The sequence below is a fragment of the Vipera ursinii genome, assembly GCF_947247035.1.
Source record: "Vipera ursinii genome assembly, chromosome: 8".
NCBI lineage: Eukaryota > Metazoa > Chordata > Lepidosauria > Squamata > Viperidae > Vipera > Vipera ursinii.
In genome coordinates, this window is record NC_139519.1 from 4,441,440 (window position 1) to 4,457,233 (window position 15,794).

At 45.8% G+C, this 15,794-nt stretch overlaps 2 protein-coding genes across 4 annotated transcripts in view; one reads left to right on the plus strand and one right to left on the minus strand.

The window, feature by feature from the left end:
• Window positions 1–15,794, plus strand: part of LOC310643787 (cationic amino acid transporter 3-like) — a 90,493-nt gene that overhangs the window by 25,425 nt on the left and 49,274 nt on the right. Inside the window, exon 2 of one of the 2 annotated variants that reach the window (XR_014493153.1) lies at window positions 8,052–8,258. The gene's annotated coding sequence lies outside the window, so the exon portion shown is untranslated. Of the gene's footprint in view, window positions 1–8,051; window positions 8,417–15,794 lie in introns of those variants that run through there. The other variant, XR_014493154.1, reaches the window with a different exon arrangement.
• The window catches only part of GPAT2 (glycerol-3-phosphate acyltransferase 2, mitochondrial), a gene marked incomplete at its 5' end in the record, with an annotated part of 69,402 nt that overhangs the window by 9,523 nt on the left and 44,085 nt on the right, over window positions 1–15,794 (minus strand). The window contains 5 exons of one of the 2 annotated variants that reach the window (XM_083368337.1): window positions 189–309; window positions 3,910–4,035; window positions 6,973–7,050; window positions 12,116–12,264; window positions 14,240–14,501. In XM_083368337.1, coding sequence (XP_083224463.1) covers window positions 189–309; window positions 3,910–4,035; window positions 6,973–7,050; window positions 12,116–12,264; window positions 14,240–14,501 — 736 coding nt within the window. Of the gene's footprint in view, window positions 1–188; window positions 310–3,909; window positions 4,036–6,972; window positions 7,051–12,115; window positions 12,347–14,239; window positions 14,502–15,794 lie in introns of those variants that run through there. The other variant, XR_014493151.1, reaches the window with a different exon arrangement.

Below are 15,794 nucleotides of genomic sequence, written 5' to 3' on the forward strand. Positions count from 1 at the left end.
TTGGGCTGTCAGTGCCCACCTGCTGTTGAGCTACCTGCCTTTCAGGTATGCAGGAAGCTACTCAAAGCTTCAGAAGCCAAGTTCACACCCACACTTTAAAGCCTTCCCTAAATGCCACCCCCCACCCACTTTCCTGGGGAAAATTATGGCTGCCCCCCAACCAAAGGAATCCCAGGTGTGAGGCCCACCTGACTGAGGGAACTCCACCTCTTGAAGGAAGACAATGGCTCTCTCCAAGGTCTTCAGCAGAGGTCCAAGGAGGCCACAGAGGAACACAAAGAGTTTGGAGCAGCTTTCTGACTGATTTACCTAAGGTGGGGAAAAAAAAGGACTGAACTACAGACCTGAACCACAGAGAGGGAAGGAACCTACAGCTTTACCTTTTATTATCCCAAATAGGGAATTAGTTGACCATCTCATGGGTGACTTTTCCTTGGGACTATCCCAACTGGAAAGAGGAGAAAACTGCCTTGTATTGCATTCTGAGGGGACGACAGAGAATGAGGTGGCTGGATGGAGCCACTGAAGCAGTAGGCTTGAGCTTAAATGGATTCCAGAAGATGGTAGAGGACAGGAAGGCCTGGAGGAACGTTGTCCATGGGGTCGCGATGGGTCGGACACGACTTCGCAACTAACAACAACAAAATTGCATTCTGAAGGAAGCCCCTAAGGATTTTGGAAGGGGGAGACCAAGGGGCTGGAACCAAAGCAAAGACCTGCATGCACTCACCCTCCCCACACCCTCTCCAAACAGAGTGAAGACAACCCCCCCCCCAACCAACTATTGCACATTTGAGCCAAAATAGGGGAAACTGTTTTCCTTTTTTGCTTGAGATGCAAGTTTGTCTTCTTGGTGGGCATGCTTTCTCGTCCTATCTTTGTTTCCTTCTTCTTGGAAGGGTAGTTTGCCAGAGTTGTCTGGGCAGCCATGAAATAGAAGAGAACGGTGAAGTCGGAATTCTTCAGCTTAGGCTGATCAAGTTGACAAAAACATGGCGGGCATTTTGAGCGGGACAAAATACGAGAAGAATGCAAGAATTCTCCTCTCCTTGTGTAAATGACTGCTCCGATCTGCAGATATTTGTCTGGTCAAGAAGCAACGGATGGAAACTTGTCAGAGGGAGATCCAGTCTGGAATTAAGGAGGAATTTCTGACCGTGAGAACAATTAATTGATGGGACGGCTTGCCTTCAGAAGTTGTGGATGCTTCATCACTGGAGGTTTTTCAGAAGAGATTGGACAGCCATTTGTCCAGGATGGACTAAGGTCTCCTACTTTCAGCAGAGGGTGGATTAGAAGACCCCCCCAAGGTCTCTTCCATCCCTATGGGTCTACGATTCTGTGTTTCAAGAAGAAGGCAACAATAGCTGTGGAAATTCCCTTCCTCCTTTAAGGGCTGTCTCTCTGCCTTTGGGTTCCCAGAAGATGGCGGTGTGTACTCAGGAGCTTGGGAGCTGCTGGGTGGGCCAGGATAGGCAGATGCTGGGGTGGGGAGCTTGGCAGGCCTCCTGGTTCAGCCCCAGCCACTTAATTACAGAGAACTTTGCTCCCTTTGGAGAAGAGGGAAGGAGGCTTCAAAGCAGCAACCCACACGAGTGGCATTTAAAGAGAAAGGTTGCCAGCTCGGGAAGCGTCATGCTCATGCGTATGCCAAGGAACAAAAGGAAGAGGAATTGATATGATAATTTGATGTTCTTCTACAATGGGGATGAGGATGAAGCCTTCAGGACCAGGGATGAGGGTTTCTCCTTTCCTCCCACGACTGGGAAAGAGCCTGGCAAGAACAGGAAACGTGACGGCAGCCTCCCTTCCCCTTGTCCTGGACACACGCATCCCAGAGTGACGCTGAGCGTTGTTCTTTCCGACGGGAGAGAAGTCCGTAAAAGACCCATTCTCCAGCTGCAGGTGTTCGTACAGGAGATGTCCCAAAGGTGTGTTTGGAAAGGCAACTGGACTTTCTTGGCTTCTTTCCTTGAAAATGTTTCCTATCTCATCCAAGAAGCTTCTTCAGTTCTCAGAACGGAAGCTTCTTGGAGGAGAAGCAAAACGTTTCCAAGGAAAAGAACCAAGGAAGTCCAGTTGCCTTTTGGAAAAGCACTTTGGGACAGCCATGACCCGGATGATGGAGGACCTCCGTAGAGATAAGAGGAGATCTTTCCTGGCCAGACCTCAGCCTCTTCAGACCTAGACCTCATCTGCAATTGCAATTGGCCACCCAGAACCCTTTAAAAAAAACAAAAAAAACTGTTCCTCTTCCTGCACTGAAGATGATGGGCTCTCCTTTGCCAGATGTGTTCAAACAGAAGCTGGATAATCATCCGTGCAGTTGAATGTAAGACTTTTAGGGCTTTCATCCACAGAGTTTCTTTGGGAAGTCTGGAAACAATTTGACACTAGTTTTTTTCTGGGATTTCCCCCCCCCCCTTGTTTAGCCCGCAGACCCAGGACTTTCTGATAAGACTTCCCTACCAAATACTAACCAGCTTAGCTTCAGATGATCAGCATCAGCCAAGGATACTTCAAGGGTTCAGGCAAAGCTGGGCTTTCAAGGACCCCTCCAACTGTACAATTTTTCAATCACAGACCTACACTTTTCACACTTGCGTAGGGGAATAAACACATTGCCACGTACAACTTAAGGTGGAAAAAGCTGCACGGAGGTTAATAAATGATGTGTCTCTGTGATCCCTTTGCCCTGTTGTCTCTCTTGTTCTTAAAGAAACCCCAAGCAAACCGTTGTGCGATGCCTCTCACTGCATTCAGCATCGTTCATGTGGGGTCCTACTCAAATCAGTTCACTGAGTGTGTTGCCACCTGCTTTAGTTGGATCTGCCAGGTTTAATCAGGAGGACCCAGAAGGCAGAAGGTGCTCCGTGGTCGCTGGAAATGTTGAAGTAGCAGGACACCCATGAAGCCAAGCCTAGCCTTCTCCTTGACGCAGTTCAGGCCACGGGGCAGCAAGAGTTCGTTTAGCTGAATCAAACAGAGGCTGTTTCCTCAACAAAGCAACTGGCTGGCCTTGGAACACAATGGGCCAGTGCTAAAGGAGAAGGCATTGTCCAAAGTCATGCTAGCTATTGCGCTTCGGCACTGTGGAGACCTTCAAGGTCCCTTCCAACTCTGCTATTCTGTTACGGTTGTCTGCAATATCCTGGAACCACCCAAACGGGAAGACCATCCGCACGCGCAGACTGGTGTCACAGCTGCCATTGTGTGCTTCAGCTTCACACTGCTAGTTGGGAGGGGGAAACTAACCACTCATCGTACCTTCTGGTAACTTTTGGTTCATGAAAATCAGTTCTGGCTTTGCTCTACTACAATCCACTTGACTTTTAAGTATACTTTTCACTACAAAATGGAGTCGAGGGTCTTTCTTTCCTAAGGGGCCGAGTTGGGGCAGGTCTGACAAGGGGGCTCCAGGCTGGCTGCTTCCTCATCTCTTCTGGGACCGCCCAGCCTAGAAGACCAATCGATCTCTCCTGCTTGCCCAAAGTTGTGGCTATGTCAATTGAGCACTGACCTGGCCAGCTTCGGTGCACGCTGAAAGGCCTCTAAACTACCCCCCTAGGATGTCTTCTTCACTCCTCACTCAGCCCTGGGCCACCGCAAGACATGCTTCCTCTGCCTTCCCCTCTTTGCATACTCACCGCCCTTACTTCTTTCATCTCTGTCAGCATGGATTCCATCCATCCATGCTCTTCTGCAAGGGTAACATCTAACGCAGGCCAGTAATATTTTCCGGGCTGCCCACACAGTCTCCAAGCGACTGCACAAGACTCTATGAAGACCCCCTGGGTCCATGGCTAGCTCCGTATCCTACCAAGCTGAAGACCTAATGAGATGAGTAGGTGAGCGAAGAGAAAACGGGCCGAGCCCCTCCCCCAACTCCTGAGCACAGAGCACCCGTACTTTGAAGCACTGCTTCTCGGTCTCATCCCGGCTGTCACCGTCGACAAAATCTTCAGTTGCCTTCCAGAGAAACTTCTCAGCAAAGCCCTTCTGGGCTGTGTCACACACGAAGTGATCGCTGGGCACCTGCAGGAGGAGAGGCAACCATCAGCTCCAGGCAACGGGAAGGGAGGGGAGCCCTTGACTCAAGAAATGGCTCCGACTAAACCACTGTGAGCCCCAATTCAAGGTGCTGGTAATAACCTTTAAAGCCCTGCACGGTTTAGGCTCGGGGTACTTGCGAGACCACCTGCTGCCATTGTCAACCTCCCATCGCCCGGTTTGCTTCCAGAGTCGGCCTCCTCAGGATGCTGTCGGCCAGGCAATGCCGGCTGGCGACCCCCAGGGGGAGACCCTTCTCTGTGGGCGCACCGACCCTCTGGAACGAATTACCCCCGGAGCTGCGGATGACCCCTGACCTTCGGTCCTTCCACCGTGACCTGAAGACTTGGTTGTTCCAACAAGCGGGTCTGGACTGACTACGGTTGTTTAATTAGGTTTTTATCGGGTTTTTTAAATTGTCACGTAATTATTGTATGTATTGTTTAATTCTTTTTAAAAAACTTTTCATCTTATGTTTTTTAATTTTTATTGTTGTGAGCCGCCCTGAGTCCTTAGGGAGAAGGGCGGCATATATATATATATATATATATATATATATATATATATATATATATATATATAAATCAAAAAGAAAGAAAGAAAGAAAGAAAGAAAGAAAGAAAGAAAGAAAGAAAGAAAGAAAGATAGATCACTTTTCTCTTTGCCCTGCTCTGATCTTCCTGAGGCCCATCGAATTCCAGTGAAGGAACAGCTGGGGCAACCATTCATTCAAGGGGGGGTGGGGGGGTGTAGTGATGTCTCTATTAACAAAGCAGAAGAAGGTGACAGGACTGCAACGGCCCCTCCTTTATGTGCCCATATCGGGAAGGCCCGGGAGTGGCGTCTCTGTAATGACACACTGCGCATGCTCAGAGACGCCCCTCCTGGAACACAGAATCATAGAGGTGGAAGGGACCCCAGAGATCTTCTAACCCAGGGATAGGCAACCTCGGCTCTTTTATGACTCGTGGACTTCAACTCCCAGAATTCCTGAGCCAGCCGTGCTGAGGGAAAAGGGAGAGGTTTCCAAGCTGAGGCATGTGGGCGCAGGAATTCTGGGAGTTGAAGTCCACGAGTCATGAAGGGGCCATAGTTCCCCCATGCTGGCTCAGGAATTCTGGGAGTTGAAGTCCATGAGTCATAAAAGAGCCGAGGTTGCCTACCCAACCCCACAAAAACCTCATTTTCTTCTTTGCTTGCTGGGATAAAATGAGCCAGCCTTATTGGCAACTGCCGATTTCTGGCCGAGAGTGAACCGGCTGAAGGCTGCTCTCTTTTTTGCCAGTGAGGAATATAGAAGGAAGCTTTCTCTTTTTTTGGCTGCCCTCTGGCTGGAGTTAGAAAAAAAAAAAGAATCTGGGAATCAAAGTTGTAGCGCATAAGAATAATACTAGAATTATTATTATATACTGCATGTAATTTACACTTAATTTTAAAAATTAATTATAATAGCAAAATAAGAGAATAACAGAAGTTGGAATGGACTTGGAGGTCTTCTAACCCTAACCCTCTGCCCAACTCCTTATTCCATCCCAAAGGCCTGTCCGATCTCCTCTTAAAAACCTCCAGTGATGGAGCAGCCACAGTTTCCAGAGGCAAGCAGTTCCACTGGTTAATCGTTCTTGCTGCCAGGAAATTTCCCCTTCTAGGTTGGGTCTCTCTTTGATAAAGTTTCTTGTCCTGCCTTTTGGTGCTTTGGAGAATAGGTTGACCCCCCCCCTCTTCTTTGTGGCAGCCCCTGAGATATTGGAACACTGCTGCCCTAGTCTCCCCTCGTCCTTTTCATTAGAAAATTATATTATTGCATTATGATATAATGTAATTATATTATATTAATTAAATAATAATTACATAATTGTTATCATTGCATTTATTCTCTGTAGCTATGATATAGAATGAATATATTTCTCACAGAATTATAAAACTGACGGCCTCGAAACCAAGAGCTGCACTTTGGACCCATCAGTCCCTGCCTCTTTCTTCACAGGACCCCTCCCTCAAGGGGGGGCAGCCCCTCCAACAGCCCCCCAGGCAGAAAGGAGGGTCAGGCAGGACCTTTTGGCCCCAGAGGGAGCCTTCTTCAGATGCAAGGCTGAGGAATTACCCCAATTTTAATTGGGGGGCAGGGGGCGGGGAGGGAGTGTACCTGTAGTCCTCACTTAAGAACTACCCCGTTTAGCGACTGTGTGAAGTTGTGACGGTGCTGTAAAAGTGACCTTATGACTGTCGCAGCATCCCAGAGTCGTGTGATGGTCACTTGCGCACTTCGTTCACAGCCATCTTCCAACATCAATGGAGAAGCTGGGAGTAAAATCACAAGATGAGTCATGTCGCAGCTTGCTGAACGACAGTGGCGGAAGTGAGCATAACTGCATGATGTCTCACTTAACGTCTGCACTGCTTAGTGACAGAACTGCCGATCTTATTTGTGGCTGTTAACTGAGGACTATAGGTAGTCCTCAACTTACGACCACGACTAAGCCCAAAATTTATGTTGCTAAGTGAGAAGTTTTTTAAGTGAATTTTGCCCCGTTTTATGACTCTTCTGGCCACAGCTATTAAATGAATCAAGGCAGTTGTTAAATTAGGAACACCGTTGTTAAGTGAATCTGGCTTCCCCTTCGACTTTGCTTGTCAGGAGCTCACCAAAGGGGATCACATGACCCTGGGACACCGTAACCGTCGTAAGTGTGAACCAGTTGCCAAGCTCATGAATTTTGATCACGTGACCACGGGGACGCTGCAACGGTCATATGTGCGGAAAATGGCCATCAGGCACTTTTTTCAGCGCCGCTGAAACTAGCGAACTGTTCTAACTTGAGAACTAGCTGTTCCTGCACCTTGTTCCTGCACCTTGTAGAGATGGGAAAAGCAGCTGTGACAACCAGCCTGGTTGGTAATGGACAGAAGGGCATTCCTTACCTCCTCGGCCACCAGCAGTCCACACTCCACCAGCTTGTCCACGGCGTGTTGGCAATAGTAGTGCACCGACTCGCAAGGCTGGGAGGAAGTGGGGAAAGGCGTCAATGCCAAGCTCGGCAGGGAATGAGCGGCTCAAAAGTCCTTTGGCATCTCCCACCTCTGCGACTCTCAATTGGTTTACTACAACGCTTGCCATCTGGTAGTGCTAACACAAAAAGGCTACCATCGGCTTTAGGAGTTGTGAGCAAAATGCCCCCAGACTACAGAAGTGTCAGCATCTAAGAGGAAATAAACTCTTATGTGGGAGGTGCCTGAACAGAATTACTGTTAAGGAACAGGATAGGCCAGGGATAGGCAACCTTGGCTCTTTTATGACTCGTGGACTTCAACTTGGTGGAGCAGTGGGCTGATGCCTCCTTCAGTAACACCAGCTGCCTGCAATTAGTGCAGGTTCGCATCCCACCAGGCTCAAGGTTGACTCAGCCTTCCATCCTTCCCAGGTAGGTAAAATGAGGACCCAGATTGTTGGGGGCAATTAAGCTGACTTTGTAATAATGCTCCTTGGGGGGGGGGGCAAAAGCCCTAATAAGCAGGCATATACATTGAATGAAGGCTATTGCTAAGCACATTGATTTGTGCTTTAAATTGTAAGCCGCCCTGAGTCTTTGGAGAAGGGTGGTATATAAATGGGATTAAAAAAACAAAACACTCCCAGCATTCCTGAGCCAGCCATGCTGAGGGGAAAGGGAGAGATTTCCAAGCTGAGCCATGCGGGCTCAGGAATTCTGGGAGTTGAAGTCCACGAGTCATGAGGGGGCCATAGTTCCCCCACGCTGGGTGAGGAATTTTGGGAGTTAAAGTCCATAAGTCATGAAGGGGCCATAGTTTCCCCATGCTGGCTCAGGAATTCTGGGAGTTGAAGTCCACGAGTCGTAAAAGAGCCAAGGTTGCCTACCCCTGGGATAGGCAGTCTTTCCTGACCCAAAGCTGCATCCATTCACACGCATGGATGTATTTTCTCATGCAAGTGTATACCATGCCCAGACCCATCTGACTGCAAACTCTCCTTAAAATCATAGAACTGGAAGGGGCCTTAGAGGATTTTCAGTCCAATCCAACCCAAGGCAGGGGACCCAATACCATTCCAGATAAACAGCTGTCCAGTCTCTTCTGGAGAACCTCCAGTGATGGAGCACACGCAACTTCAAGACACAAGCCATTCCACTATTTAATTGTTCTCACTGTCAAAAAAAAATCTCCTTCCTTCTAGATTGAATCTCTCTTTGGTAAGTATCAGTTATTTCTTGTTTCACCCTCAGGGGCTTTGGAAAATAGCTTAACCTCCTCGTCTTTGCAGCAGCCCCTCAAATATTGGAAGACTGCCATCAAGTCTTCCCTAGTCCTTCTTTTCACCAGACTAGACAAACCCAATTCCTGCAACCGTTCTTCGAATGTTTCAGCCTCTGGCCCCCAAATCATCTTTGTTGCCCTTTTCTGCACTCTTTTTATGGTGACCAAAGCTGGATGCAGTAATCTAAAGGGTGCTCTTGCTAAGGTTTTATAAAGCAGTACTAGTACTTCGCATGATCTGGATTCTAGCCCTCGGTTAATGCAGACTAGGATTGCATTGGCTTTTTTGGCGGCTGCAGCACACTGCTGGCTCACATTTAAGCGATTGTCCACTAGGACTCCAAGGTCCCTGTCACAGTTACTGCTATTGAGCAAGGTTCCACCTAATCTGTACCTGTACATTTGATTTTTCTTGCCCAATTGTAAACCTTACTTTTCTCTACCTTGCTCAAGTTTGTCAAAATCCTTCTGGGTCTTGAGCTTGTCTTTTAAAAATTTGATTATTCCCCCAACTTGTTGTCATCTGCAAATTTGACAAGTTCCCCTTCTATCCTCTTGTCTGAATCATTTATGGAGATGTTGAGGAATTCTAGGCCTAAGACAGAGCCTTAGGGTCCCTCACTGCATGCTTCCCTCCAGGTAGATGTGGTTCCACTGAGGACTATACGCTAAGTGTGTCAGCCAGTTACCAAGCTCTTCCTTCCGTCCTTCAAGGTTATTCCCAAATACCATTATAGGCTCAGGCTTGTCGATCCGTGTAAGTTACAGGAATTCTTTTCCATCTATCGAATCCTTCCCAAGAAACTGTGATTGGCGGATGTTACTTAAAATCATCACAGGATGTAAGCTGTCTCACATAAAGTTGTCTTTTGCAATTGGCTGATGGTAACTCTGTTCACTGTGAACCATGTACAACAGGGTTTTTCAAAATCTGAAACGCTGGAGCTTCACAAGAGATTAAGGTCCAAAAGTGGGGGAAATTCCTTGATGTGCATTGATCCTCTATCACTGTATCTAAGCCTCTTAAGATCCAGGATTTTTTTTTTTTTAAAAACCAACAGGTTCTCAGGTCTGATAAAAAAAACCCTCAAAAGCCCTTCACCGTGGCCATAATCAAGTTTGGACAAACATTCCTCTTTCTTTATCTGCAAAATGGATGGTAATAAAACTGAACTTACATTACAGGAAGCTTGTTGCAATGACTGTTACTCATTTATGCACCTGAAAATGCGATGTATTAATAATCTACTTGCAAGGGAAGATGTATATTTGTTAGTCACAGGCAGCCTAAGATCCATAGCTGGTAATTCAAGGCCCATTGGAGGCACAGCCCAATGACTCAGAATAGGCATTTTCTCCAAGACGTTGTAAGTCATGGACACCCATTTCTTTAACTCACAAAAGCTGCCTGCTCATATTTAGCAGTTGCTCTGAGGCAAATCTCTTAATACTTTAAAAGCAAAAGTGTTTCCAAGTTCTTCAAGAAGAATGCAAATATAAAACACTTCCCAAAATTCCTAAAAAAAACCCTCAGAGAGCGGCAAAACAAGAGTTATTGCTGCACATTCCCAGTTCCACAATTCCCTCTTACTCTGCCAAAGGGGTCTCCAACTGTGGCAACTTTACAACTTGTGGATTTCAACTCCCAAAATTCCTCAACAGAAAAATGACAGCCAGCACAGCCTCCCAGAATTTTGGGAGTTGAAATCCACAAGTCGTAAAGCTGCCAAGGTTGGAGACACCCCCCCCCCAGCTTTGCTGTATTCCCCTTTTAAAACTGCAGATGGAAGCACATTCCTACGAATAGGAATAAGAGCACTTTGGTATGTTGGAAGAGACAAAGGAACAAACAGGCAGTTGCAGGCGTTTGAACTTTTTAAAATCTGCATTAGGACTTTCAAGTACAAGTAGTCCTCAACTTACAACCACTCATTTAGTGTCCATTCCAAGTTACAATGGTACTGAGAAAAGTGACTTATGTCCGGTTTTCATATAGGCAATCATTGTAACATCCCCATTGTCACGTGATCAAAATTCTGGCACTTGGCAACTGGCATGTATTGTGACAGTTTCACTGCTCCGGGGTCCCATCACTTGTAACCTTCCCAACTAACTTTGGACAAGCAAAGTCTACGGGAGAAGCCAGATTCGCTAAACAATGGAATGATTTTCTTAACAACTAAGGCAAAAAGGTTGTAAAATAGGACAGAACTCACTTAACAATGACCTTGCTTAGCAACAGAAATTTTGGGCTCAATTATGGTCGTAAGTTGAGGATTACCTGTATGCAAGTATGAATTTTGCCAAAGTACTACCATTTTCTTGATAGGCGGCCCTAAAGGGCAGAGCAGGGCTTCTCAACCTCAGCACGTTTAAGATGTGCAGACTGCAACTCCCATAATTCCCCAGCCAGCATCTGAAAGTTGCTGAGGTTGAGAAAGCCTGAACTAGGAATGCAATGTGATGCTAAAGAACCTCTGAAAATCTTAGGTCTGCCCCTTGCCAAGCGAAGGATAAACTGCCATTTTCACCTTTTAAAAATAAATCCTTAACCAATGATCTTAAAGAGAAAAAATTAAAAAGAAATTAAAAGTACAGACTAAGAAAGAAAGAAACCAAGGAAAATGGTTATCTTTTATATTTATCAACCAATGAATTTACCACTATAAGATTGCACAAATTACAGAATGACAGAGTTGGAAGGGACCTTGAAGGTCTTCTAGTGAACCCTCCTGCCCAAGCCAGAGACCCCGTGCCATTCCAGACAAGTGGCTGTCCAGTCTCTTCTTGGGGGCCTCCAGTGATGGATCCCCCACCGCTTCTGAAGGCTTGTAAGATAGAATCTCTGCCATAGTAGCACATGTTCCCCCATTGTCAGAATCCATTTATATTTCATTTCTAACTGTGCAAATCTAAATCTCACCCCCTTACTGGATTCTGCCATTCCCAAGGAGGGAAAGAGAAGACAGGGTTGTTAATTGCCCGTTCTCTATCCCTTAGATGCAAGGTTTGTTTAGTCAGCCTGCCTGGAGGCCATCACAAAAGACCAGGGAAGAAACCCTTTGAACTAAGAAGAACAAAGAAAGAGGGGGGGGGGATTCTGGGTTGTATCTCCGACTGGAATGTGAAGGGGAGGAAGTAATAATGTTGTAAATGTACTGGTGATTCTCTTTTTCCCCCACGAGGGGTTTAACACCTGAAACTTAACTGATCCGGGACTGACCAAATGGACTGAGGGGAGGGGTTTTTACTCAGGAACACTTTAAAAGTATCAACCGGCGAGACAGTTTCCAGATCCTGTCTAGATTATCCACTGTCAACCATGTTTTAGTAAAAGTTCCTGTTTGGACAATCCTGTCTCCAAGAATTCTTCTTTCCTAAGATGTGGATTGGGGTGGGTCCTGACACCCATCCTTCGATTTGCCACTTCTACCTTTGCAAAGCAGCAGGTTCATTGCATCATTAACTCAATGAGCTGCATTTGCAGGACAACGTAAAACCACTTCCTAAAATAGGCTACAAGGAGGTGGGTGGGCTAGGCTGTGGGGATGACGGTTGTGATGCAAATCCCCAGGAAGCCGATGAAGATTCTGTCATCTTAAGTTGAGCCATGGCATCTGGACTTCTTTCCTTTTTTTTCCCTTTGAAATGTTTCACTGCTTATCCAAATAGCTTCTTCGAGGGATGAGCAGCAGAACGTCTCAAGGCAAAATGGAAAGAAATCCGCTGACGGGGCTCGGCAAATCCCCAAGAAGAACTTCTGCAAGCAAGCAAAGAAGCAAATCTTCCCTACCTGGCGGAGAAGGAAATCTTTGGGTAGCAGCTGCACCAGCAGGACAGACTTGTTATGAAGTTCTTCATGGGCCAGGACGAAGCTCCCCAGCTGCTCGGGGCTCCCCAGATACGGCAGCACCTCCATCAGAAGAGCGTTGATGGAACAAGCTGCCAAAAAGATGGGAGGAGGGAACCTGAATTTGCCCCACTTTACGCCACCATTTTCATGTACTTAGCGAAACACCACACAGGCCTCACTGTTGTGTAGGAGAAAGGAAAGGTCTTCATTGTCTCCCTGAGCATTGGACACACACACACACACACACACACACACACACACACCTGAATCAGAGTGTGTATTTCTTTTTTTCTTCTTTGCAAGGCAGCTGGAGGTATATTTATTTGGAAATCCAGTGGATTTCTTCCCACGTCGATATAATTAGAACATTAGAAGATGCATTTTTAAAAGTAGAATATTAAGATATTACATAACTGCAGCAGGATACAGAATAGAGTACAGAATAATATGCTTGGAAGGGATCTTGGAGGTCTTCTAGTCCAGTGATGGCGAACCTTTTAGAGGCCGAGTGCCCAAACTGCAACCCAAAACCCACTTAGGTATCGTCGGGTGCAAGGTGGGCGGTGCCTATTGGGTGGGCATGGCCCATTGGGTGGGTGTGGCTGCAGTGGTAACGCCAGACTGGGTGGGACTAAAAAGTTCAATCAATCAATCCCAACTTTGTGAGATCTTTTTTTTTCCCCCACAAGAAGTTGAAATTGATTGAAACTTTTTTTTTGGCACACTGCAGCGGAGGCCTAAAGCAAAAAGGTTTTATAAAACCCAGCTGAAGGCCCAGGACTGGGTCGACGATGTGCGTGCCCACAGAGGGCTCTGCGTGCCACCTGTGGCATGTCTGTCATAGGTTTACCATCACGGTTCTAGTCCAACCCCACTGCTCAAGCAAGAGTCCCTACGTCATTCCAGACAAATGGCGGTCAAGTCTCTTGTTAAAAACCTCCGGTAATGGAGCAACCACGACTTCTGGAGGCAGGCTGTTCCCCTGGTTAATTGCTCGTTTAGGAAATTTCTCCTGAGTTCTAGATTGGTTCTCTCCTTGATTAATTCCCATCCGTTTCTTCTTGCCCTGCTTTCTGGCGCTTTGGAGAATAGACTGACTCTCGTTTGTGGCAGCCCCTCAAATACTGGAAGACTGCTATCATGTTACCCTGATCCTTCTCTTCATTAGACTACACATCTAGACTAGATTATTTAGACTAGTCTATACCAGACTAGCAAAGCTTACATTTATTTAGACTTTTTAAATACAATAAAACTATAAGAAGAGAAGAGAAGGGAAGGGAAGGGAGGGGAGGGTAGAATTATGATTTCTGGGAGGGACAGGGAGGGTTAGGTAGGGGTGGGGGGAGGGGGGGATTGTTAAAGATAAAATGTACTGTAAAACTTTTCAATAAAAAAAAGAATTATGATTTCTGCCTTTCTTTTAAAAGTCAGGTAGTTGCCAGCTTTGTCTTTCTCCTTTTCCCCCCCTTCCTACTTTGTAATTCACTTCCCCTTCCCTTTTAATCTTTTCTAGCTTCCAAATCCATAAATCATCAATTCTTCTTTCAACAAAATTCTATAGGTGGTTTCCAGTCTTTTTTTTTTTAAAAAACCCTTTTTTCATTCCTCCCCCCCCACCAAATTGGTAAACTTTGTGATTTCTGCAAGCTAACAGATGGAGAGCTTCAAAGCTCAAACATGCTTGCTCTGGAGTTACTGCAAACTTCACAGCTTTTTAAAGATCCTATTTATTATTACTTAGCCAGTTATTTAAACTATTTTGGTCAAAGACATAAAGCTAAAAATCTGAGACAGGTTAAAATAAAGATAAAATAGAATAGGATAAAGTGACATCTATTTACCTACTAGATACTATATATTAATTCCTTCATTGTATACTAGTGAAATAAAGTTTGACTGATTGACTGATGCTATTGCTTCTGGGCACACCCTGAGTTATTCAGCCAGCTCTCTCTGTGGTCTTAGCCAAAGTTCTCCACTACTCCTCTGAAGCCATCAAATCATCAGCAAGCCAGATTATCTAAGTAGGCTTTGTGAGACTTTGAGGACCCGGATACTCACCCCCAACAGCTTCCTGGATGAAGACAGGCAAGAGCGCCATGCTGTGCTGGCTCAGCTCCCTGACGGCCGCCTCAGTCTTCTTGGGAACCACGAAGACATCTCCCACTGAGAGGCTAAAGAGGGTAATGCACTCTCGCAGCAGGGACAGGCCATGACACAACACATCACGTACCCGGCCGGAAAACCCCACATCACAGTTGCGCATCAGGATCTCATCGGTGATCCAAACAAAGTCTTGCATTAGTCGAGAGAGGAAAATGCCCTGGTGGAAGCAGGAAGAAAGCAAGCCAGGAAAATAAATACATTGTCGATGTCTTGCAATTTCCCTGCTTAATCTGGAATAATTTGATGGGCCAAGGACACTTGAACAAGTTTCAAGTTTCTGTTAAGACAGTAAAAGAACATTTTTGATTCTTGGTTTGGCCCATCTGGCAAGGCTGACATCAATCTTGAAAGACTGTCCAACTTTTCTCTTAGACAGGATATCTCCGGATATCTTCCCCAATCCGTCCTTTATGGGTCTACCTTATATCTTTCCTATGGATTGCCCTGGAGTCCTTACTATGAAGCAACCAAGTTTTAAGCAGATGTTGTTGTCACAAATGGCAGCACAGCTACCAAAGGAATTCAGCCAAATAGATTTTAATGTACTTCTGGAGTCACAAGTCAGGTCAGAAGCCACCAAGACGAAAAAGTGCTAGTCCTGGTACAGTCAGCAGCTTTTTGGATCACCCTGGACATGAGTGCTGGGAGACGTCTTATGCTGACCGTACCTGAAGGAAATCCAGAGCCTCAGTGTCACTTACGGAAAAATACCTACTCTGTAAACAGTTTACATAATCAGCCTATTGAACCCAACGATCTGGTTCCCCGTTTTACTGACTTCAGAAGGATGGGCGGCTGATTCAACCTTGAGCCGGTCAGGATTTAACTCCTGGCAGTGGGCCAGAGTCAGCCTGCAATGCTGCCTTCTAACCACTGCGCCACCACGGCTCCATGTTCACTCTATTTTTATTTTTTTTTAGAAAATTTTTATTAAATGTACATTTAAAAACAAAAGTGGACATGATTCAACTTCCCTAGCTACAGCATTACTATTAGTATTACCTTATGTTACAGAAAGAAATAACAAAAAATTAAAATACATTCTATGACAGGGCAGGGTATAACAAACTGTACATATAACATCTGTAATTTTTTTAGTAAACTGTCTTTCAATCGTCAGTTACATATCTTTCAGTTATGTCCTGCTATAGGTGCTAATAAGAAATCCTTACATTATCAACTAATCAAACAATTGTCATCTCAGCAATCCTCCTTATCTCTAACCAATTACATTCTATTGTGTGCTGGCCAGATTTTCTTCAAGGACTGGTCCAGTTTGGGGCATCCCACTTTAAGGATGGTTCAAGGATGCCAGAGAAACGAAAGGAAACAAAAAGTCCACAGTCCTAGGAGGAGAGTTGATAACACGGAATATGTTTAGCCTTTGGAGGAGATGAGCAGCTCAGGAGATACAGCAAGTCATGAGGTTCTACAGAGCAAGCCGTTTCCT